The 23686-nt window shown below is 44.4% G+C and overlaps 1 protein-coding gene and 1 gene segment (V, D, J or C); one reads left to right on the plus strand and one right to left on the minus strand.

Annotated features, from left to right (window-relative positions):
* Positions 1 to 23686, minus strand: part of LOC108540636 (Ig lambda chain V-I region BL2-like) — a 574188-nt gene that overhangs the window by 396368 nt on the left and 154134 nt on the right.
* ZNF280A (zinc finger protein 280A) lies at positions 21098 to 22690 on the plus strand. The gene has a single exon (XM_017889761.1). It carries the CDS (start codon positions 21098 to 21100, stop codon positions 22688 to 22690), a length of 1593 nt encoding a protein of 530 aa, XP_017745250.1.

The following is a 23686-nucleotide window of genomic DNA, read 5'->3' on the forward strand; positions in this document are numbered from 1 at the left end:
AAAAAAAAAAAAAAAAATTTGTGTATTTGATTTTATTTTTAGCTCTATTTAAGTATTACTTTTAATTAAAAGGCAGTGTTTTGTTTGCTTATTTATTGCAACCCAGAAAACACACTTCCAAACTAAGTTTGGGGAGGTGCTCCCAAAGGTAGTTTTAAGAAACAATGGAATAACCCTCAACACATTGTAAAAATATGCGTTTAGACCACTAATCTCTCCTGAGTGTTTTAGTTAGTTTTGTTTTTATTATTATTATTACTTTAAAAAAAATTTTTTTTGAGGGTGGGTCTCACTCTGTCACCCAGGTTGGAGTGCTATGGTGTGGTCTAGGCTCACTGAAACCTCTGCCTCCCAGGCTCAAGCAATCCTCCCACCTCAGCCTCCTGAGTAGCTGGGACCACAGGCACATGCCACCACACCTGGCTAGTTTTTCTATTTTTTGTAGACGTGGGATTTTACCATGTCGCCCAGGCTGGTTTCGAACTCCTGAGCTCAGGCAATCTACCCGCCTCAGCCTCCTAAATTACTTGGATTGCAGGTGTGAGCCACCGTGCCTGGCCTTGTTTTCTATTATTATTATTATTATTATTATATGTTAGGTTCCGGGATACATGTGCAGAATGTGCTGGTTTGTTACATAGGTATACACGTGCCATGGTGGTTTGCTGCAGCCTTGTTTTTAAATTAATAAAAACTTCTACGAAATAAGGTATTTATTCAATAGCTGATAGAAATGCATTTCTAATCACTGAAGCGGTACATTCAATTTCAGGATTTCAGTGTTAGATATAACTTGGAGATTTTCTCCTCTACTGCGATGATTCATTACTGTTACTTGGAGTTTTTTCCTTAATCCACCTGGTAATGACTGAGCATTTACCCAAAGCCTCAGTCTCCTCCAGTCTTGCAGTGGTGAACCTTGCAGTGGTAAGACTCAGCTAAATCACTTGACCCATCAGAGGACATTTCTGTCACCGGTTCTCCAGTCTTCTTCCTTGCAGTACCCATTAAAGTTGGAGGCTCCCTCTGACCATCCCTTTTTTTTCTTGACAGAAGGAACTGGGGATAAACTGGGTCACCATAATTTGTCACCTAAGAATGTCCTATGCAGCCACAAAAAAGAATAAATTCATGTCCTTTGTAGCAACATGGATAGAGCTGGAGGCCATATCCTAAGTGAACCAACTTAGACACAGAAAACCAAATACTGCATGTTCTCACTTACAAGTTGGAGGTAAACGGTGGGTACACATGGGACTCCTCGAGGAAGAAGGAAGAGAGCAGGTAGTTTCCTGAGCCCAGCCTGCTGTCTGGGAGTATCCCCATATTGACTAGTAAGAGGTGGCTCCAAGACCCGCTCCCAATTTTGGCTTTCGTAAAGTCAGAACTAGACATTCTTCTCCCTGGCTTCAGGGAGCCCACATGTCCAAGGTTCATAGTGTGGACATTCTAGAAGTGGAGAAAACTGAGTAGCAATAGACTCCCCTTTTTAAATTCTCCCTCTACTCACATTACTGGCAACAGGCCCAAAGCGTACCTGAAAAGTTTGTCTTCTCTCCACTCAGTCTGCAGAAAGCATCTTGTCCTTCTCCATGGAAACCACCTTGGGTAAGTAGCCATCTCACCCCAGCAGACCTGCCCAGCATCTGTAGACCACACTGAACTTACACCCTCTGCTTCTTCATAACTTCACACTGTAAGGTCTTTTTTATATTAGGCCATTAGCTTTCAGACCATTCTAATATACAGTTATCATTTGTTTTTATTATTTTCTTACCTATATCAGACAGATAGAACACAGATATTCCCCTAGCTTTTGAAACAGTGTAAAAATTTATCTCTCTCTGTCCTCAAGGTTTTGTTCTTCACAGTTTAGGAAAGAAATCAAGGGAGTCGGGGCCAGAAAGAGAATTGAAAGGGAGTCCCTACCAGCACTGGTCTCTAGGAAATAGCCCAAAGTGGGAGAAGGCTGTTCCCTGGAAAATCAGGGTAGATTGATATAATAAAAAAAACCCTTGGACAGCTGTGGGGACCTCACGCCTATAATCCCAGTACTTTCAGAGGCAGAGACAGGAAGATCAGTTGATGCCAGGAGTTTGGGACCAGCCGAAGCAAAAGAGTGAGACTCTCATCTCTGAAATTAAAAAAAAAAAAAAAGAAAGAAAGAAAGAAAAAAAATGTTGCCAGGCATAGTGGCACGTTTCTACAGTCCCAGCTACTTGGGAGGCTGAGGTGGGAGGATTGTTTGAGCTCAGAGATTGAGGCTGCAGTGAACTGTGATCACACCATGGCACTACAGCCAGGCAACACAGCAATACCCCAACTCCAAAAAAAGAAAAAAGAAAAAGAAAAAGAAACCCCCTCTAAGGGCATTTGTTTGTGTCCAGGAAGCACCTGGGAACTGAGCTATCCCTGCACACCCCCTACCTATGCATGAAGTGGCTCTCATTTTGCAGAGTATATTAGTTTGATATTGCTGCCATAACATACAGACTGGGCAGCTTAAGCAACAGATGTCAATTTTCTCACCACTCTGGAGGCTGGAAGCCAGACATCAAGGTGTCGACAGGTTTGGTTTCTGGCAAGGCCTTCTCTCTCTTGCTTGCAGCTGACCTTTCCTTTATGTGTTCGCATCCCTGGTGTAAGCTTGTGTCTCCATGCTTCCTCCTCTTATAAAGGTATTGTCAGATGGAATCAGAGCCAACCATAATGGCCTCATGACCTATTTAAAGGCCTTATCTCCAAATATGGTTGCATTCTGAGGTACCACGGGTTAGCATTTCAACACAGGAATTGAGGGGAGCACAATTCAGCCCGTCATAGAGAGTGATGGAGAGGGCTTCATTCACACTGGGTGCTTTACTTGGTGACAGCTGAGCAGGGGCCAGGGCCATCAAGGGCAGTGGTTTTCCAGCCAGGCTGCTCATTAGACATTTGGGAGCTTTCATAATACATACTCCCGGGTCCCACCTCTGGAAATATTGATTTAATTTGTCTGGGTTAAGAATCAAATGAAAAGCCAGGTGTGGTGGCTCACATCTGTGATTCCCACTACTTGGGACCCTGAGGTGGGAGGATGGCTTGAGCCCAGGAGGTTGAGGCTACAGTGAGCTGTCATTGCACCCTAGAGCCTGGCAATAGAGCAAGAGCCTGTCTTAAAAAAAAACAAAACATGGCTGGGAGCGGTGGCTCACGTCTGTAATCCCAGCACCTTGGGAGGCCGAGGCGGGTGGATCACGAGGTCAAGAGATTGAGACCATCCTGGCTAACACAGTGAAACCCCGTCTCTACTAAAAATACAAAAAAAATTAGTCGGGCGTGGTAGCAGGCACCTGTAGTCCCAGCTACTTGAGAGGCTGAGGCAGGAGAATGGCGTGAACCCGGGAGGCAGAGTTGGCAGTGAGCCGAGATCGCACCACTGCACTCCAGCCTGGGCGACAGAGCGAAACTCCATCTCAAAACACATACATGCACACACACACACTCACTCACACACACACACTTTGGGAGGCCAAGGCAGGAGGATTGCTTGAGCCCAGGAGTTGGAGACCAGCCCAGGTAACATGGTGAAATTCCAAAAGATACAATCTACAAAAGATACAAAAATTAGCCGGGCATGGTGGCACATGCCTGCAGGTCCCAGCTACTGGGGAGCCCTGGAAGATTGAGGCTGCAGTGAGCTGTGATCATGCCACTGCATGGCGATAGAGTAAGACTCTGTCTTGAAAAATAAAATATAAATAAATAAAAAATAATCTGAAAACGGTGAAAGAAAAGCCTTCTCCTGTGAAGTGGGAGGTAGAAAAATGTACTTCCCCTCAACCCTCATCACTAGCGTTTTCTCAGGTGGAGGGCACATGGATCCTTTCAGGATCTGAAAAGGGACTACTCTAAGTTTTAAGCTAACTGATCTGGGTTAGGGTTGGGCAATTTGAATGTGTAGCAGGATGAGAACCACAGGCTTAAGAGTCTTAGATTAGGTGCCTTGCTAAATAATATACAGCCAGTCCTCCACACCTCATGAGTTCCTCATCTGAGGATTCAACCAACTGTGGATTGAAAATATTTCAAAAAATAATAACAACAATTCAACAATTAAAAATAATACAAATTTTAAAACAAATACAATATGACAACTATTTACATAGCATTTACATTGTTATAGGTATTGCCAGGCTCAGTGGCTAGCACCTGTAATCCCAGCACTTTGGGAGGCTGAGGCCAGAGGATTGCTTGAGCCTGGGAGTTCAAGACCAGCCTGGACAACACAGTGAGAACTCATCTCTTCCAAAAAAGAGAAAAAAAAAAAAAAAAAAAAAAAGGCTAGCAGGGCATGGTGGCTCATGTTCTAGTCCTAGATACTCAGGAGGCTGAGGTGGGAGGATCACTTGGGCTCAAGAGGTCAAGGCTGGAGTGAGCTATGATCAAGCCACTGCACTCCTGCATGGGTGACAGAGTGAGACTCTGTCTCAAAACAACAGCAACTATAATACATTGTCTTAAGTATTATAAGTAATCTAGAGATGATCTAAAGTATACGGGAGGGTGGCAGGGCATGGTGGCTCATGTTATAGTCCTAGATACTCAGGAGGCTGAGGTGGGAGGATCACTTGAGCTCAAGAGGTCAAGGCTGGAGTGAGCTATGATCAAGCCACTGCACTCCTGCATGGGTGACAGAGTGAGACTCTGTCTCAAAACAACAGCAACTATAATACATTGTCTTAAGTATTATAAGTAATCTAGAGATGATCTAAAGTATACGGGAGGGTGGCAGGGCATGGTGGCTCATGTTATAGTCCTAGATACTCAGGAGGCTGAGGTGGGAGGATCACTTGAGCTCAAGAGGTCAAGGCTGGAGTGAGCTATGATCAAGCCACTGCACTCCTGCATGGGTGACAGAGTGAGACTCTGTCTCAAAACAACAGCAACTATAATACATTGTCTTAAGTATTATAAGTAATCTAGAGATGATCTAAAGTATACGGGAGGGTGGCAGGGCATGGTGGCTCACGCCTGTAATTCCAGCTACTTGGGAGGCTGAGGCAGGAGAATTGCTTGAACCTGGGAGGCGGAGGTTGCAGTGAGCTGAGATTACACCGTTACAGTCCAGCCTGGGTGACAGAGAGAGACTCTGTCTCCAAAAATAAATGAATAGAGAAAAATAAAGTATATGGGAGGATGTGTGTCGGTTATATGCAAATCCTAGGCCATTTTATATAAGAGATTTGAGTATCCGAGCATGCTGGTATTCAATCCCCTTCAGAGAGTGAGGGATGTCTATACTAAAATACTATACTAAAATATTTGGGATGAAGATGACTGTTGGGATAACTCTTAGATTAAGCTGCTGCAATCACTAGAGACACTTCTGTGGGTTGTTAGGGACCACATCACTCTGCATGTGCCCCTCGCCTTAGGTTCTGCATGTGCCACTCGCCTTAAGTTCAGAAACGAGTGAAGTGTAAAATACACATCTCAATAAGCCAGATTGGGGTACAGGCAATTCACAGTTCAAATCAACACACAGATGTGCTTTATTTGGCTTCACTATGCTTTAAAACTTAAAAAAAAAAATACTTTTTACATTTTAAAATGAGAGACAACATAAAAGTTTAAATCTCTAGTGTTGCTAGAAAATAGATCAGCAACATCAGCATTGCCATCAAACAGAAATCAGATAAAATTGAGTAGTAGCATTAATATCCTTGAAAGACTCCTGCATGATTCTATTTTCCAAGGGCTCATTTCTCTTTTACCCTATGCTGCAAATGTGTTTGATGCTCGGCCCTTATAAACTTTTGACTTTAAGAATTCTGTTCTTAGTTATTAAAATCCAGTATAAAAAGAAAAAATAGGCCAGGCACGGTAGCTCACTCCTGTAATCCCAGCACTTTGGGAGGCCGAGGCGGGTGGATCACGAGGTCAGGAGATCGAGACCATCCTGGCTAACATGGTGAAACCCCATCTCTACTGAAAACACAAAAAATTAGCCAGGCGTGGTGGCGGGCGCCTGTAGCTACTCGGGAGGCTGAGGCAGGAGAATGGCTCGAACCTGGGAGGCAGAGCTTGCAGTGAACCAAGATTGTGTCACTGCACTCCAGCCTGGGCGACAGAGTGAGACTCCGCCTCAAAAAAAAGAAAGAAGAAAAGCTAGACACGGTGGCTCACCCCTACAATCGCAGCACTTTGGGGGCCCAACGCGAGTGGATCACCTGAGGTCGGGAGTTCCAGACCAGCCTGGCCAACATGGCAAACCCTGTCTCTATTAAAAATCCAAAAATTAGCCAGGCATGCTGGCGGGCACCTGTAATCCCACCTACTCGGGAGGTTGAGGCAGGAGAATCACTGCCTGAACCCGGGAGGTGGAGTTTGCGGTGAGCTGAGATCGCGTCACTGCACTCTAGCCTGTGCCAGAGTGAGACTTCGTCTCATTAAAAAAAAAAAGGGCCAGGCGCGGTGACTAACGCCTATAATCCCAGCACTTTGGGAGGTTGAAGTGGGAGGATTACCTAAGGTCAGGAGTTTGAGACCAGCCTGACCAACATGGAGAAACCCTGTCTCTACTAAAAATACAAAATCAGCTGGGCATGGTGGCACATGCCTGTAATCCCAGCTACTAGCGAGGCTGAGGCAAGAGAATCGCTTGAACCTGGGAGGCGGAGGTTGCCGTGAGCCCAGATCGTGCCACTGCACTCCAGCCTGGGCAACAAGAGTGAAACCCTAGCTCAGAAAAAAAAAAAAAAGAAAGAAGTTAAAATACATTTTTAGAAAAAAAAAGTAGCAGAATATTTTCTAAACTCTAACTTAGAAGTGTGAAAGTTGTCAGACTCAAAACGGAGCCACTAATGTTAAAACAACAACAACAGCAAAGCAAAACTTGACAAACAGAGCCCGGGAAGGCCGTGAAGAGAGGGTTTTCACGCTTGCATAGCTGATAACAAAACAATGACAAAAGACTCTACAGAAACAACCTCGTACAAAGGCCATCGCAACCTGAAGCAAAAAATACTTCCATAAGGGCATCTGCCCAGCAACTGCCTATCCAACCTTGGACTAGCATCACCCTTACTCTTGATCTTTGTAGTCAAGGATAATTCTCTCAAAACAATTATGTAATCCTTCTTATCTCTCCTTTAAAAACCTTTGTCTTCCTTTACCTCCCCAAATGCACACAAATGCACCTCCCCAAATGCACAAAAATGAAAAAATACATATTTTCATTGCAATGCTCTATTGCTAAATACACATCATTTTCTTTTAAAGAGCTTCTCTCCGTTACTAGGTTGACATAAGAGTGTGCGCGTGTTTTGGCTGGGTGTAGTGTCTCACGCCTGTAAACCCAGCACTGTGGAAGGCGGGATGATGTATTGAGCCCAGAAGTTCAAGGCTGCACTGAGCCATGATTATGCCACTGCACTCCAGCCTGGAAGACAGAGGAAGACCCTCTCTCAAAAAACAAACGAACAAAATAAATGTTAGCCTCACAAAGAACCTCTACTGGGGCAGTGTGGAGGGGAAATATGGGGTTGGAGCCAACACACAGAGTCCCTACTGGGACACTACCTAATGAAGCTGTAGTGGATCCACCCATAGCTTGCACCCTGTACCTGGAAAAGCCTCAGGCACTCAATGCCAGCCCATGAGAGTAGCAGCAGGGGCTGCACCCTGCATAGCCACAAGGGTGGGGCTGAACCCTGCAAAGTCACAGGGGTGGAGCTGCCTAGGGCCTTGGGAGCCCACCCTTTGCATCAGTGTGTCCTGGATGTGGGACATGGAGTCAAAGGAGATTATTTTGGGGCTTTAAGATTTAACAACTGCTCTGCTGGGTTTCAGAATTGCATGGGGCCTGTAGCCACTGTAGCAATCTCCCACTGGGTCCCTCCTACAACATGTGGGAATTATGGGAGCTACAATTCAAAATGAGATTTGGGTGGGGACACAGCCAAACCATATCAGAGGCCAAGGCAGTAGGATCACTTGAGTATAGTATATATAAAAATATTAAATGAAAGAAGAGGCTGGGCACAGGGGCTCACACCTGTAATCCTAGCACTTTGGGTGGCAGAGATGGGCAGATCACTTGAGGTCAGGAGTTCAAGACAAGCTTGGCCAACATGGTGAAACGCCATCTCTACTGAAAATACAAAAAATTAGCCGAACATGGTGGTATGCGCCTGTAATTCCAGCTACTGGAGAGGTTGAGGCAGGAGAATCACTTGAACCCGGGAGGCAGAGCTTTCAGTGAGCTGAGACTGCACCACTGCACTCCAGCCTGGACGACAGAGTGAGACCCTGTCTCAAAAAATAAAAATAAATAAAATAAAATAAAATAAAATGAAAGAAGGTAAGAATTCCTGCCATGGCACTAAATTTAAATGGAAATATGAGTACACTGTATTTTCTAGGTCTGTCTACTGAAGCAATAACAATTGAACATACTTAGTGCCCAGATCTTAAATGTGTTTTTAAAAGTTTGATTGACAGATGACAATTTGTATACATTTTATGATGTACAACATGATAAATATATGTGTACACATTATGTAATGATTAAATCAAGCCAATTAACATATCAATCAAACCAATTAACATAGCAATCACCTCATACTTATAATTTTGTGATGAGAACATTCAAAATCTACTCACTTAGCAATTTTAAAATATACTATACACTATTATTAATTATAGTCACCATGCTGTAATACTATACATTAGGTCTCCAAAACTAATAATTCCTCCTGTTTAATTGAAACTTTTGTATTTTTATATATACTACATATATATTTTCCCCATCCTCAACCCATCCTGACCCTAGTAACCACCATTTTACTCTCTGCTTCTGTGAGTTTAACTTTTTTAGATTCCACATATAAGTGAGACACTGTGTATTGGTCCCTCTATGTCTGGCTTATTTTACTTAACATAATGTCATCCAGGTTTATCCACGTTGTTGCAAATAACAGAACTTCCTTTGATTTTAAGGCTGAATAGTGGTAAAGCATGGTGGCTTTTGCCTGTCATCCTAGCACTTTGGGAGGCCAAGAAGGGAGGATCACTTGAGTACAGGAGTTTGCAACCAGCCTGGGTAGCAAAGTGAGACCTTGTCTCTACAGAATTTTTTTTTTTTTTTATTAGCCAGGTGTTGGTGGCATGCACTTGTGGTCCTGGTTACTTGGGAGGCTGAGGTGGGAGGATTGCTTGAATTCAAGAGTTCAAGGCGGCAGTGAGTTATGATGGTCATGCCACTGCACTCCAGCCTGAGTGACAGAGGAAGATCTTTTATCTTGTTTCAAAAAAAAAAAAAAAAAAAAGGGCTGAATAGTATTTTATTGTGTATACATACCACATTATCTTTCTCCATCTATCCATTGATGAACACTCACATTGATTCCACATCTTGACTGTGGTGAATAATGTTGCAGTGTACATGAGAGTAAAGATACCTCTTCAACATATTGATTTCATTTTCTTCGGATATACACCCAGAAATGGAATTGCTGAATCATATGGTAGCCCTATTTTCAATATTTTGAGGAACCACCATACTGCTTTCCATAATAGCTATACCATGGCCAGAGCAAGAGAGAGGCGGGAGGTGCCACACACTTTAAAACAATTAGGTATCGGGAGAACCCACTCACTATCATTGAGGACAGTACCAACAGGATGGTACCAAACCATTCATGAGAAATCCACCTGCATGATCCAATCAGCTCTCACCAGACTTCATGTTCAGCATCAGGGGTTACATCCTGATGAGTACAACACCCAAACTATGTCAGGAGGCATGTCAAAAAGACATGGAGAGCAAGACTGCCAAAAGCAGAGAGCGGAAACACATTTCCACCTTTGGGCCCCTTCTGATGCTCTTGGATTCCATTTGGGCAGAGTAAGTACTAGTTCTCTGCAGACCCTGGACTAGTCCCTGTGGCTGCAATGAAAAGAACCTTAGGAGGAAACTCAGGAATAAAAACGGAGAAAGTGTGACTTAAGACTGAAATTATGAAACCAAGGAACTAAAAAACCCTCAGAATAGTTGATTAAAACATGGAGTGACTAGGAGATCCAGAGTTTCATCAAAGAACGGGAATTACTTTCCTTTTTTTTTTTTTTTTGAGACGGGAGTCTCGCTCTGTCGGCCTAGGCCTGGAGTGCGGTGGCCGGGATCTCGGCTCACTGCAAGCTCCGCCTCCGCGTTTACGCCATTCTCCTGCCTCAGGGCCTCCCTAGTAAGGCCGGGACTACAGGCGGGCCGCCACCTCACCTGGCGTATTTTTTTGTATTTTTTAGTAGAGACGGGGTTCCACCGTGTTAGCCAGGATGGTCTCCATCTCCTGACCTCGTGATCCGCCCGTCTCGGCCTCCCAAAGTGCTGGGATTACAGGCTTGAGCCACCGCGCCCGGTTTTTTTTTTTTTTTTTTTTTTTTTTGAGACAGTCTTACTCTGTTACCCAGACTGGAGTGCAGTGGTGTTATCTCGGCAAACTGCAACCTCTGCCTCCTAGGTTCCAGGTGATCCTCCTATCTCAGCCTTCCAAGCAGCTGGGACTACAGGCACCCACCACTACCCTCAGCTAATTTTTCTATTTTTTTTTTGTAGAGACAGGGTTTCGCCATGTTGCCCAGGCTGGCCTCCAACTTCTGGCCTCCCAAAGTGCTGGGATTACAGGCATGAGCCACCATACCTGGCCAGGAATTTCTTTAATGTGAAGAGTTGAGGAAGAAGAATCATGAATAGTCTAAAGCAAGCGACTAGCATCTCAAGCTGAGGGGCATAAAGAAGAGTTGGCCGCACTGACTCCAGATGGTGATAAGTTTGCAGGACTCCTACTGGACACTCATGAGGACAAACAGAGGCCAAGGAACCAACCTTGGCCCTGCCCTCATGGTTCTACATAGGATTCTGGGATACAGATGGAAGGACAGCAGTTTTTCAATTTCTCCCTGTGCAAATATGGTGGTTTTTCCAACTCCCAAGTACCAGCCCCATGTTTGCCATCCCCGTTTGCTTTGAGGAAGTGCTGTCACACCCCAGTCCATGATATCCGTGAAAGATCCTCAGGTACCCAGATGGGAGTTCTGGAGCATGAACCCTCCATGGTCAGCTCCATGCCTGTTTCCTGCTGTTCTCTCAGCAGCCCCCAGTCCCCAACAGCAGCAGTTAACCTCTTTGGGCTCTGATCCAGATCCTGAACTTAAAAATAATTAGAACCTGGATCCCAATATTGTCTGAAGGATAATAGAACAGCACAATTGTATGCACTGGTGCATGACTCCTTCCTCTCTGACTGATGTAATGAGAATCAGGTGTGAAATAAATGGATGACCATGACTCTCTCTCTCAAAAAAGGAAAAAAAAAAAAAAGATATGGGGACCATGGTAAAGGGACTGTCACTTGAAATTTGAAGCATCATAAAAATAATGACAGTATCTGTTTATAACATTTTTAAATAACGTAAATCTTCCTGGTGCCACACTGATAGACGAATCTACATTCTTCTTTACTAAAGAATTAATAAATGTTGAAGGAATGTTAGAATTCGAAAATGGTCATTCTTAAAGTAGGAGATTAGACATATTGTCACTCATAGGCTAGGCATCTCTACATCCTTCACATGGAATTTTTTTTTTTTTTGAGACGGAGTCTCGCTCTGTCGCCCAGGCTGGAGTGCGGTGGCCCGATCTCGGCTCACTGCAAGCTCCGCCTCCCGAGTTCACGCCATTCTCCTGCCTCAGCCTCCCGAGTAGCTGGGACTACAGGCACCCGCCACTTCGCCCGGCTAGTTTTTTGTATTTTTTAGTAGAGTCGGGGTTTTACCGTGTTAGCCAGGATGGTCTCGATCTCCTGACCTCGTGATCCACCCCTCTCGGTCTCCCAAAGTGCTGGGATTACAGGCTTGAGCCACCGCGCCCGGCCACGTGGAATTTTTTTTTTTTTTTTTTTTTTTTTTTTGAGACAGAGTTTTGCTTGGTCACCCAGGCTGGAGGGCAACGGCATGATCTTGGCTTACTGCAGTCTCTGCCTCCTGGGTTTGAGCCATTCTCCTGCCTCAGCTTCCCGAGTAGCTGGCATGACCACGCCTGGGTAATTTTTTTTTTTTTTTTTTTTTTTTGAGACAGAGTCTGGCTCTGCCGCCCAGGCTGGAGTGCAGTGGCGGGATCTCAGCTCACTGCAAGCTCCGCCTCCCGGGTTTACACCATTCTCCTGCTTCAGCCTCCCGAGAAGCTGGGACTACAGGCGCCCGCCACCTCGCCCAGCTAGATTTGTGTATTTTTTAGTAGAGACGGGGTTTCACCGTGTTAGCCAGGATGGTCTCGATCTGTTGACCTCGTGATCCGCCCCTCTCGGCCTCCCAAAGTGCTGGGATTACAGGCTTGAGCCACCGCGCCCAGCCTTTTTTGTGTTTTTATTAGAGACAGGGTTTCACCATGTTAATCAGGCTGGTCTCGAACTCCTGATCTCAAATGATTCGCCTGGCTTGGCCTCCCAAAGTGTTGGGATTACAGTCATGAGCCACCGTGGCAGGACCCTTCATGTGGACTTTAAGAACCTGGCCCAGATCCTTCCAGCATAGCCCTGAAGTCCCCAAGTTTAGAGGCATCAACTGACCTGTCCAGGTTCTTTCAAGGACTGCTTTACGATGCTCTATTCACTTCCAACAGTTTGAACTTAAACCAAGGCCTGGTCTTGGGCTCCCAAGGCATTGCCACCCTTCCTGGTTGGGACTGCTGCTCCATTCTCTGGTCCCCCTGTCCCTGTGTGTAAACTTCATCTTTATGTCTGCACTAAAGAAACTGCTAGGACATTTACCAGAGCTTAAAGGGTCAAGTTGGATTGTGTATCTAGCAACACTGGCATGCTGCAAAGAGCTCCCCTGCTCATTTCATCCTTTTCATGCACTTGTTTTCATTCTCTAAGAGAATTTGCCACACCAAGTTGAAAGAGATATTGTAGGCAGATATACCATAGATTCCCAGAAGGGTATTGCCTTGGTAATGGAGCAAAATCAGGCCACCTAAACTTAAAAGCAAGCCTTAAAGGATTAAACGAGCTTGAAGTAATTTAACTGCATCCCAGAAGAAGGTTCAAGCATATTTAAAGGAATACAAAAATATTCAAGTCCAGCAAGATCAAACCTGGCACCTAATCAAAAATTACCAGGCAGGCAAAGAAGCCAGGAAATACTATCCATAATAAGGAGAAAAATCAATCAACTGAATTAGCTCCAATGATGTCATAGATGATATAATTAGTGCATTAGCAGACAAGAAGATTGAAACAGTTATTACAATGATATTCCACATGTTAGGGGAAAGCTGGAGAATGTTAAGCAGTGACACAGAAGATGTAAAAACATCTCAAATTGAACTTCTACAGATGAAAACTATGCTTGAGTTGAAGAATACACTAAATGAGATTAACAGAGGATTAGACATTGCAGAAGAAAACATTATTAAACTGGAGGATAGCAATAGAAACTCCCCAAAATGGAAAACAAAAAAAAAAAAAAAAAAAAAATGAACAGAGGGTCAGTAAACTGTGGGGACAATTTCAAGAGCTCAATAATATGTGTAATTGGAATCTCTGAGGAAGCGGAGAGAGAGGGAATATTAGTCTGGGCTGCCATAATAAAATAACACAGACTTCTCTGCCAAGATAGAATTTAAAAGAATACCATACACTGTGTGGCTTAGACAGTAGAAATGCGTTCTCTCAGTTCTGAAGGCTGGAAGTCCAAGATCAAGGTTCCAGCTGATTCAGTTTCTGATGAGGGTCTTCTTCTCAGCTTTAGATTATGTCCTCACAGGGCCTCTTCCTCAGCTCACAGAGAGTCAGCTCCCTGGTGTCACTTCTCATACAGACACTAATTTTATGGGATTAGGACCCCACCCTTATGACCTCATTTAACCTTAATTACCTTCTAAAGGCCCTATCTCCAAATACAACAACAGGAGTTAGGGCTTCAACATAACACATCAGGGGCAGTCACAGTGGTGGATGGCAGCATCTTATCTTGAGTCCATAATAGAGGAAGTAACCAAAAAAAAAAAAAAAAAATTGAAGATGTAATGGCAGATTTTCCAAATTTGATGAAAACTAAAATATAAACATAGCATATAACTTCCTTTTTCAAATAAATGTCCTGTAATCTCTCATCTCATTCAGTATAAATCCCAAAATCTTGACTTTGACCAACAATATCGTAACTGCTATGTCCCCTACCCAAATCAGTGACCTCATTTTTCCTCTCTGCTGGTCCTTTAACCAGCCACACTTCTTGTTGTGGCTTGGAACAGCTCTTCTTGTTCCAGCCCATGAAATGCCTGTGCCTCTGTGTCTTTCTTCTGGCTGGAAAATTCTCCTGATATTCACCTTTCTTCTCTCCTCCTTTTCTTCCTTTGACGTAACTGTCTCACAAACAGCAATTCCAACTCTGAGTTCATCTGACTGGGCACCTCTTTGTGTATCCCTTAAATTTAACTTCCAGCACTCTGTTTCATAAACACAGCAAGGTGGCCTGAGTGATGGTCTGTCCCTACCTGCATCCATTCCTGATGCGCCATCCATTTCCCATTCTGTGCCTTAAAGCAATAAAGGATTCAATATTTCAGCCATTTTTTTCTTTTTCTTTTTTAATCTTAAGGTCTGCTTCTAACAGTCATTTGAAAAACATATTGTGACAAGCTTTAATCTCATCACTGGAATTCTTTGTTTGGAAAGTGGGGCTGGTCTGAAAGAGTTTCCCAGTGGAAACTTCCCAAAGGCAGACTGATAAAGAATCAGCTACGGCTGGGCGTGGTGGCTCACGCCTATAATCCCAATGCTTTGGGAGGCAGAGGTGGGCAGATTACCTGAGATCAGGAGTTCAAGACCAGCCTGGCCAATATGGTGAAACCCTGTCTCTACTAAAAATACAAACATTAGCCGGGCTTGTTGGGCACACGCTTGTAATCCCAGCTACTTGGGAGGCTGAGGCACGAGAATTGCTTGAACCTGGGAGATGGAGGTTGCAGTGAGTGGAGATCATGCCACTGTACTCCAGCCTGGCGAACAGAGTGCAGTCTCAAAAAAAAAGAATCAGCTGTGCAGGACAGGGTGCGGGTAGTTCACACCTGTAATCCCAGAACTTTGGGAGGCCGAGGTGGGAAGATCGCTTGAGCTCAGGAGCTTGAGACCAGTTCAGGCAACATAGTGAGACCTCATCTCTACTAAAAAATACAACTAAATTATTTAGACATGGTGGCATCTGCCTATTGTCCTGGCTACTTGGGAGGCTGAGGTGGGAGGATCGCTCAGGTCCAGGACATCGAGACTGTGTGACTGTGCCACTGCACTCCAGCCTGGGCAACAAAGCATGAGACTACGTCTCAAAAAATAAATAAATAAAAATTAAAAAAAAAAACCAACCATGAGGATGTTTCACCACATTCTGTGACCTATAGATGCATTACAGTTAGTTTTCTGCAGAAAAGGAGGATATATTTTACAAGGAAACATAAATATTTCATAGGAAAGGCATGTATCCTAATGCAAATTTGTATTCAGACCATGTGATTTTATTTTTACTAGAGTAGTGGGTTAGAATAGCTTGGTTAGAACAGCTAGATGAGGTTTTATTTGGGACTTTTAAAACTGAGCAAAAGAAAATAAGATGCCACTCCGAGCTATTTCTAGACACTCCTCTCAATTTTCTCACCTCCCACAAGCACTACTGCCACAACTTTCTGTCTCAGGGGAAGGGCCTGCTTTATACCTGAGCCGGCCCCTGACCACTGCCTAGGCTTCCTGGAATCTTCCTAGCAGGATTCTGCTTCTGGAAAAGAGGAAGGAGTGAATATCAGTTCTGCAGAATACACCTCTCCTCCCCTCCCCTCCCCTCCTTTCTTTTTCTTTTCCTTTCTTTTCTTTTCTTCTCTTTCTTTCTCTCTTTCTCTTCCTTTCTTTTTTCTTTTTTTTTTGAGACAGGGTTTCACTCTGTCACCCAGGCTAATTGTTTGTATTCTCTTGTGGAAACATGGTTTTGCCAGGTTGCCCACGCTAGTCTCAAACTCCTGGGCTCAAGCCTCCGCCTAAGCGCTGGCATTACAGGTGTGAGCCACCACGCCCTGCCCCGGAAGAATTTTACTAAGTCTTGCTTGCTTAGATTTTTAAATTTTACTTAAAATTAATTAAATTTTACTGTCTAAGTCTTCATTTCACTTTGCTTGCTTATTTATTTATTTATGAATGAATGAATGAGACAAGGTCTCTCTCTTCCACCCAGGCTAATGTATGGTGATGTAATCATAGTTTACTGCAACCTCAATCTCCCTGGCTCAAGCAATCCTCCCATCTCAGCTTCCCGGGTAGCTGGGACTACAGGCACGTGCTACTGTGCCTGGCTAATTAAAAAAAATTGTTTTTGTAGAAACAGAGGTCTTGATATTTTGCTGAGGTTGGTCTGGAGATCCTGGGCTCAAAGATCTTTCCACTTCACCCTTTAATAACTGGGACTACAGGTATACCTCAGCAGCGGGTCTCATTTCACTTTGCTTTCCAGGGGCACACCCTTGGCTACTTGCAATGCCCTCAAGCAGCCTTTCCCCAGTCCCTAGACAAGAATAAAGACCCTGTGTCACACACTTTTATACCACTTTGGGCTCCGCCTACTGGGTTCAAGCGATTATCCTGCTTCAGCCTCCCAAGTACCTGGGATTACAGGCGTACACTGCCAAGCCCAGGAAATTTTTGTATTTTACTTTATAAAGAATAGAGACGGGTTTTCACCAAGTTGGCCAGGCTGGTCTCAAACTACTGGACTCATGTGGTCTGCTGCCTCGGCCTCCAAAAGTGCTGGGATTACAGACGTGAGTCACCACGCCTGGCCCAGAAAGGTATTTTTAAAGTTTTATCAGGAGATGTTACTTTAGAACATTTTAATTTGCAACTGATTTTTGGTTTAATTTTGAGACTTGATTGCACTGCATTGGAATGGGGTGGAAATACAAATATTTCTTACCTGTCAAGGGACTCTTGAGGCTCCCCCTGCCCTGCTTTCTAATCTGTATTGCAAAGGCTGTAAAGACAGTGAAAGGGAGGGCCTGAAATTCAACTGAGAAGGTTCCAAGGAGGGACTAGTGAAGCAGGAGGGGGGAGGGAGAGATGGAGGGAAGGAAGTGAGAGGGGATGGGAGGGAACCAGGACAGACCTTTGAGCCCTGGAAACTGATTAAGAAGGGAGTGGGATGCTGCTTAGAGAAAGCTGTTGAAGACTCAGTGAGGACCCTGTTTGGACACCTGGAAACTCCTATGGGAGCCTAGTCTTCAAGGGCTGTGGGAGTGAGACACACCCTGCCCCCTGGGGCTTCTACTGGAAAGACATCTGCCTTTTAACTTCGTCATCTCTGTTTGAGCGCTGTTGGAACATACATGTGGACTGCCTCCCACTCCGCACCCCATCTCTTCTGACCCCCAGTAGCTGAGGGCCCAGGCACACTGCAGAGAAGGTGGTGGAGTCTGAACAACAGAGGAGGGAGGACACCCATCACCGGCTGAGTCAACCTGGAAGGCAGCCCTCAAGCCCAACCCTCCTTCTTTCCTTTGAGTAGCAATTGGAGGAAAGGTTTTGGCAATCAAGCTGGACAACAACTGAAAATCCAATCAGGATAAACTGCTTCAGACATGTGACTGGAAAATGATTGGGTTATAATGGGCTTAAAAGGAGTGGGACCTTCTGATCTGGCCTCAGAAAGGACTTTGAAGAGCAAGCTGCATTGTTCGCCTGCAGAAGCAGTGCTGCTGGTCTCTGGAGAAATTTCTCTGGGAGGTGGAGACAAGGAAGCTCTAGCTTCGCTTTCCCTCGTAGCCCAGAGTGGAACATACTGAGCTGCACTGAATCATCTGGATGCACACGCAACTTTAGGAACTGGTGAGCTGAGAAATTTGGTATCTTTCATTTTGCCTCTCTAAAACTAGACTTGGCAAACTTGTTCTGTGAAGGACTAGATGGTAAATATTTTAGGCATTGCGATTCTGTGCTTCAATTACAGTAGTCTTCTCTTATCCAGGGTTTTGCTTTTCGTGCTTTCAGTTACCTGCGGTTCCAAAATATTAATTGGAAAACTCCAGAACTAAGTAATTCATAAGTTTTAAGTCGCCAGCCCTTCTGAGTAGTGTGATAAGCTCTTGAGTCAGCCCTGCCCTGGGATGGTAATCCTCCCTTTGTCCCGAGTCCCTATGCTGTTTGCGCTTTCTGTACCTTAGTCACTTAGGAGCTATCACAGTTACCAGAGTGACTCTCCTGGTGGTATCTCAGTGCTTGTGTTCAATTAACTCTTATGGTACTCAATAATGGCCCCAAAGCACAAGGGTAGCAAGGCTGGCAATTCAAATATGCCAGAGAGAAGCTGTCAAGTGCTTCCTTTAAGTGAAAATGGGAAAGTTTTTAATGTAATAAAGAAAGAAAACACAATCATATGCTAAGGTTGCCAAGATCTACAGTACATAAAGATATTTTGTCAGCGAGAGACTGCATTCACATACCTTTAATTTAATTAATTAATTTTTTTGAGATGGAGTTTCACTCTTGCCGCCCAGGCTGGAGTACAGTGGCATGATCTCAGCTCACTGCAACCCCTGCCTCCCGGGTTCAAGTGATTCTCCTGCCTCAGCCTCCCAAGTAGCTGAGATTACAGAAGCTCACCACTACGCCCAGCTAATTGTTGTAATTTTATTATTTATTTATTTATTTATTTTTTTTGAGACGGAGTCTCGCTCTGTCGCCCAGGCTGGAGTGCAGTGGCCGGATCTCAGCTCACTGCAAGCTCACTGCAAGTCCCGAGTAGCTGGGACTACAGGCGCCCGCCACCTCGCCCGGCTAGTTTTTTTTTATTTTTTAGTAGAGACGGGGTTTCACCGTGTTAGCCAGGATGGTCTCAATCTCCTGACCTCGTGATCCGCCCGTCTCAGCCTCCCAAAGTGCTGGGATTACAGGCTTGAGCCACCGTGCCCGGCCTGTTGTATTTTTAGTAGAGACGGGTTTCACCATATTGGCCAGGCTGGTCTCAAACTCCTGACCTCAGGTAATCCACCCACCTCAGCCTCCCAAAGGCTTACAGGCATAAGCCACCACACCTTGCCTCACATACCTTTTATTACAGTATATTGTTATAATTTTTTTTATTCTTAACCTCTTACTGTGCCTATTTATAAATTAAACTTGATCACATGTGTGTGTGTATATATATATAAACATAGTATATATTGAATTTGGTTCCATCTGCAGTTTCAGGCATCCACTTTGGGGGTCTTGGAATATATGCCCCAAAAATAAGGGAGGACTACTGTACTCAACTCTGTCATAAAAGTGTGAAAGCAACCATGGACAACAGCACTAAACAAATGACCATGGCCGTGTTTCACAGCACTTTATGGTGAACACTGACATTTTGAATGTTATATAATTTTCACGTCACAAAATATTCCTTTTTCTTTTTTCTTTTTTTTTTTTTCTGAGACAGAGTCTCGCTCTGTCACCCAGGCTGGAGTGCAGTAGCGAGATCTTGGCCACTGCAACCTCCACCTCCCAGGTTCAAGAGATTCTCCTGCCTCAGCCTCCTGAGTAGCTGAGTAGCTGGGATTACAGGCATCTGCTACCATGCCTGGCTAATTTTTGTATTTGTAGTAGAGAAGGGGTTTCACCATGTGGGCCAGGCTGGTCTGGAACTCCCGAGCTGAAGTGATTCGTGCCCACCTGGGCCTCCCAAAGTGCTGGGATTACAGGTGTGAGCCACCACGCCCCGCCTCCTTTTGCTTGTTTATTCCCCCAGATTTAAAAATGTAAAAGTTTGGCCAGGCGTGGTGGCTCACGCCTGTAATCCAGTACTTGGGGAGGCTGAGGCGGGCGGATCATAAGGTCAGGAGATTGAGACCATCCTGGCTAACACGGTGAAACCCCGTCTCTACCAAAAATACAAAAAATTAGCCGGGCACGGTGGCAGGCGCCTGTGGTCTCAGCTACTCGGGAGGCTGAGGCAGGAGAATGGCGTGGGCCCAGGAGGCAGAGCTTGCAGTGAGTAGAGATCGCGCCATTGCACTACAGTCTGGGCGACAGAGCAAGACTCTGTCTCAAAAAAAAAAAAAAAAAAAGAAAAGAAAAGAAAAGAAAAAAATGTAATCTTAATAATAGAAAAAAGTAAGAAAACAATACCTTAAAAATGTAAAAAACATTTTTGGCTTCCTGACTGTACAAAACAGGGGAAAGGCCAATTTTCCAATTCCTGTCTTAAACCATTGTTTGTCAAAATGTAGTTGATATCCCATTAGTGAACTATAAAACAAGTTTAGTAGGCTGTCAGCTTATACAAAGAAATAGGATTTTTCGCTGACTGTAAGATGCCATCAATTATAAAAGTCACCCAGGCTGGATGCAGTGACATGATTATAGCTCACTGTAACCTCAAACTCCTGGGCTTGCAAGGCATATTTTACATCTTGTGTGGTAGGCAGTAATAAATGCTAAGTTGAAAAATAGCATTGAAGGTTAGAACATATGAGTTAAGGAGGTTGTGATTTTTGATATTGTGGTCAGGGAAGCCTTGCTGAGGAGGAACCACTGACATGAGGCAAACCAGGAGCCCAGATGGGGTTAATCTGGGGAAAGAGGCATGCAAGGTCCGGGAACAACAAAAGTTCTGAAAAAGAAAAAGGTCTGGTGTGTTCCAGACTCATGGGGCTCAGGATGGCTGCAGCAGAGCGAGGGGAGTTAGCAAGGGCGATAATGACGTAAGGTTCTATGGGGAGCACTCTGAGATGTTCCAGCTGCACCTCCTGAAATCTTGCTTCCTTTGCCTTACAACTGCAGAAGACCAGGATAGGAGAGAGAGGTAAATTTGAAATTATGCCATTTAAAATGTTTCAAGCCTTATTTCTGATGTGTAAAAGAGTGATGTTGATAGTTATCTCAGTGTTTTAAGGGAGGATACAATAAAGTAATGATTTTGTCTTTTGAAATAAATATTGACTATTGTCACATGATTGCACTTAGGTGGCAATTTGTAAAAAGACAGCTCTGGAAGTTGAAGGGACCAGTGGCTTCAAGCAAAAAGTAAATTGAAAATGGGAGATGTCTTTTTGTGTAAGGAAGTGGAATCACCAAAGAAGAATTTGAGAGAATCCAAAGAAAGCGACAAAGATGATGAAGATCCAGATCTGATCTTTGTTGGTGTGGAACATGTACATAAAGACGCTGAAATTCTCTTTGTCGGGATGATTTCAAATTCAAAACCAGTCATTTCAAACATTTTGAACAGAGTCACCCCAGGCTCGAATTCAAGAAGAAGGAAAGGCCACTTCCATCAAGATCCTGCTCACGTGTGGCAACCTGCAAATCATGTGACCTCTATGGCAAAAGCCATCAGGTCAGTTTCTCCATCTGAGGGGAGATCTACAGATAGTCCTGTCTCTACGAAGTCTTCACCTGAACCTGCTTATAAAATGAGCTCACCACACGTTGTTTCTCCCAATTCCTCAGATTCTCTCCCTCCAGGGACTCAGCATCTAGTTGGACCTATGTTCTCTGGAGGAGGCAGAAGTGAGAGTTCTCCTGATTCAAAGCGACTTTCCGCTTCAGATATAAACAGCAGAAATTCCAAAAGGGTTAAACTCGGGAATGAGATCCCAGGGGTACATTCTTTAGCTGTGGTCCCTTCAGATAGCTCTTCTATAATAAGCACAAATACACCCTCACAGGGGGTCTGCAACTCATCAAACCACGTTCAGAATGGAGCAACATTTCCTTGGGCTGATGCTAATGGAAAGGCACATTTCAATCTTAGGAATCCAGAGAGAGCAAATGGGTCTGATGGCCTGTTAATAACAGACATTTCAAGTCTAGCAAGTCAAAAGAAGACCTTTGATCCCAGGAAAGAAAATCGCATCGTGTTACTTAGCGACTTTTACTATGGACAGCATAAAGGAGATGGGCAGCCAGAACAGAAGACTCACACCACCTTTAAATGCCTCAGTTGCGTGAAAGTTCTAAAAAATATTAAGTTTATGAATCACATGAAGCATCATTTGGAGTTTGAGAAGCAGAGGAACGACAGTTGGGAAAACCACACCACCTGCCAGCACTGCCACCGGCAGTTTCCCACTCCCTTCCAGCTACAGTGTCACATTGACAGTGTGCACATCGCCATGGGGCCCTCTGCTGTCTGTAAGATCTGTGAATTGTCATTTGAAACAGATCAGGTCCTCTTACAACACATGAAGGACCATCATAAGCCTGGCGAAATGCCCTATGTGTGCCAGGTTTGCCATTACAGATCGTCAGTCTTTGCTGATGTGGAAACACATTTTAGAACGTGCCATGAAAACACAAAGTATTTGCTTTGTCTGTTTTGTCTCAAACTTTTCAAAACTGCGATACCATACATGAATCATTGTTGGAGGCACAGCAGAAGGAGAGTCCTTCGATGTTCCAAGTGCCGACTACAGTTTTTGACGTTGAAGGAGGAAATAGAGCACGAAACCAAGAACCATCAAACATTTAAAAAGCCGGAGCAACTGCAAGGGTTGCCTCATGAAACAGAAGTTATTATTCAAACTTCAGTTCAGCCAGGATCAAGTGGTGTGGCTTCCATTATTGTGAGTGACACTGACCCTCCGCCTTCACCTGTAAAAACTAAAACGGTGGCTATGAACACTTGAGATTCCAGACTCCCTTGCAGCAAGGATTCTCGCTGAAAATACGTTTGACTCACTTCCAGGAGTTCCGAAAGGCAGAAGTGAGGCTAGGCCATGTGCGCTTTGTGGCTGTAGATGCTAGCAAGCAATGTCATCAACTGTCAGGTTTTATTTACAGTGACATCTCATAAGCTCCCTATTGTCAAGAAGTAGCTCCAAAGTCTTCGTGCCCTTTCCCAGTCAAATGCTCCCAACAAGCCATCCCCTATTCTGACCTCAGAGGCTTTTCTTGTTTATGAACTTTCAATAAATGAAATAACACAAAGATTCTTGTCTTTGGCTTTTTAAAATAAGTGAGATGGCTGGGCGTGATGGTTCATGCCTGTAATCCCATCACTTTGGGAGGCTGAGGCAGGTGGATCACTTGAGGTCAGGAGTTTGAGACCAGGCTGGCCAACATAGTGAAACCCCTTCTCTACATAAAATAGAAAAATTAGCCAAGTGTAGTGGTGGGTGCCTGTAGTCCCAGCTATTCGGGAGGCTGAGGCGGGAGAATCACTTGAACCTGGGTGGGGGGGTTTGCAGTGAGCTGAGATCGCGCCACTGCCCTCCAGTCTGGGTGACAGAGCAAGACTCTGTCTCAAAATAAAGTAAAATAAAATAAGTGAGATGCATTTTTGCTGTGTGGAGCAGTAGCACATTCTTTTTCATGGCTGGGTAGAATTTTGTTGTGTGGCTGTGGCAGTTTTATATACATCTATTTCCCTGTTGACGGACTGTGAGGCTGATTCTTCGGCAATTTTGAATAAAGCTGCTACGAGCTTGTGCGTGTCTTTTGGTAAGCATGTAATCATTTCTCGTGGGTATACGTGGCTATGAGAAGTGCTGGAACTGCATATATTTAGCTTTCTAGTGTAGATACTGCCAAATACATTTCCAAAGTGGTTGAAACGATTTACATTCCCACCACCGATATTGTGAATTCCATTGCTACTGATCCAGCACTTGGTACTGTCAGTC

The sequence above is a fragment of the Rhinopithecus bieti genome, unplaced genomic scaffold, assembly GCF_001698545.2.
Source record: "Rhinopithecus bieti isolate Rb0 unplaced genomic scaffold, ASM169854v2 scaffold_19723, whole genome shotgun sequence".
NCBI lineage: Eukaryota > Metazoa > Chordata > Mammalia > Primates > Cercopithecidae > Rhinopithecus > Rhinopithecus bieti.

Excerpts from the sequence above, each read along its gene's own strand:
- ZNF280A (XM_017889761.1), top strand. The coding sequence starts at position 21,098 with ATGGGAGATGTCTTTTTGTGTAAGGAAGTGGAATCACCAAAGAAGAAT.